Source organism: Haplochromis burtoni, unplaced genomic scaffold, assembly GCF_018398535.1.
Source record: "Haplochromis burtoni strain Fernald_Lab_line unplaced genomic scaffold, NCSU_Asbu1 Contig_5479, whole genome shotgun sequence".
Taxonomy (NCBI): Eukaryota; Metazoa; Chordata; class Actinopteri; order Cichliformes; family Cichlidae; genus Haplochromis; species Haplochromis burtoni.
In genome coordinates, this window is record NW_024587840.1 from 1 (window position 1) to 1,681 (window position 1,681).

The 1,681-nt window shown below is 49.3% G+C and overlaps 1 protein-coding gene across 1 annotated transcript; it reads left to right on the forward strand.

The window, feature by feature from the left end:
- Positions 1-114: 114 nt before the first annotated feature.
- Positions 115-1,313, forward strand: LOC106632987 (U1 small nuclear ribonucleoprotein A-like; the record flags this gene model as incomplete). The annotated part of the gene is given in 1 exon segment (XM_042218026.1): positions 115-1,313. A coding segment is annotated over 1 exon segment (160 nt), but the record flags the coding sequence as incomplete, so codon positions are not given.
- Positions 1,314-1,681: the final 368 nt, after the last annotated feature.

Here is a 1,681-nt window from a genome sequence, read left to right on the forward strand (position 1 = left end):
TTTATTAAGTCCGTATTTCAAACGTTTGTGGTCACATCCAGCAGAGTTTCCATACGTCAGAGATCTGAACGTGCTCAGCCTCCTGATGTTTGAACGTTTGTTTTTCGCCTGCAGGTTTCCGGGTTTCAAAGAAGTGCGACTCGTGCCGGGGAAACACGACATCGCCTTCGTGGAGTTTGAAAGCGACACTCAGGCGGGTGTGGCCAAGGACGCGCTGCAGGGCTTCCGGATCACGGCGACCTGCGCCATGAAGATCACCTACGCCAAGAAGTAGTCGCCTCGTCCAATCAGAGACGGGACACAGAGACTGAGGGGGGGCGGGGCTGGCGGTTTGGGGGATTTCTGTCGTCTGGCGGTGTGCGCAGCCTAATGGCGTCTGTTTGTTTTTGTTTTTTTAAGTATATTTTCTAAGAGGAACGCCACGGAGCTGCTTCTGATTTTGTAAAATAAAATCATTTTTCATAAACGTGCCTCACATTTTTACTCTGACCCCCTCAGGTCTCAGAGGTCACGGTGTCATCTGACGAGGGTTTAGAGAGCACTCTTCTCCTTAGTGACCAGCGGTTGGCATGGTTGCCAGTCGGCGTTTGAGCCTGTGTGGTTTTAGACGTGAGCGCTGAGACGACTCGAGCCTGTGTGTTTTCGCTGCGTTTCACCTCAGGCTGCTTTTACATTATTGATCAAAGCTACGTGTCGTCATGCCGACAGGTTGGCTCACGCCTGCGGCGCCGGCGGCTCGTCTCGGGTCTTCAGGATATGAAAACCTTGTTAAAGCAAAGCCTCGGGTTTTATTTCTGTCGTAGCCGAGTTGTAGTTGATCATCAACAACATCCAATTAAAATCCAAAAGTTTCACCAAACGTGAAGCTCCGCCTCTGTTAGTACAGTAACCTCACAGCAGCCGTATTATTGGTCAGATGATGTCATTCAAAAGGCTCCAACAGTACAAACACGCTCAGGTCAGGTGACGCTTCAGCCACCTGTGTCACCATCCGCCGGCTGGTTAAACGTGCAGATGCGTTATAACTGCACTGGTGTCAGAACGGAGGATTGGCTCAAACTACAGGGGTTTTTTTTCTACGCTTGGGTCTGTATGATGTCACAGAGCTCTTGTCCTTATATGGTCATCGGGCCTTGCCAGCTGCTGTTCAAAGCTTTACCTTAGGATAACCTGTTTCTGCGACGAAGCTGACGAGACCCGACCCCTTAAGATAGAACTGAGCAGAACAGGATTCTTCTGGGTTTTAAAGTAGAACTTCTTCCTCTTGTTTCTGTCAACGTTGTGATTTTTTTATTAAAAGTGATTTAAACATGTGCGGCGTTGTTGTAGATTCTTTTCCAGTCGTTTTCCTGCCTCCACCTGTCTGTCGTGTCGCTAAACAGAGAAGGGTTATTGATCGCCGTCAGCACATCAGTGCTTCCTGTGATGTCGGCTGTTAATTTCCTCAGAGATGCCTGCAGGGGTTTATGGGATTGTGGAGCTGTAAGTCAGCCGTGACGGGGTGGGATCGACTTTTGGTATATTTTTACTTGGTTGGTCTCACGGTGCAGGCCGTCTGAAGAACAGCGACACGTGGAGCGTTTGTATGAGGGCCTGTAGGAAGCACAGCCTGTATATAAAAGATGGAGGTGGCAACCTTGACCAAATAGTCACACACTGGCGTGTAAAAGTGAAACCTCGA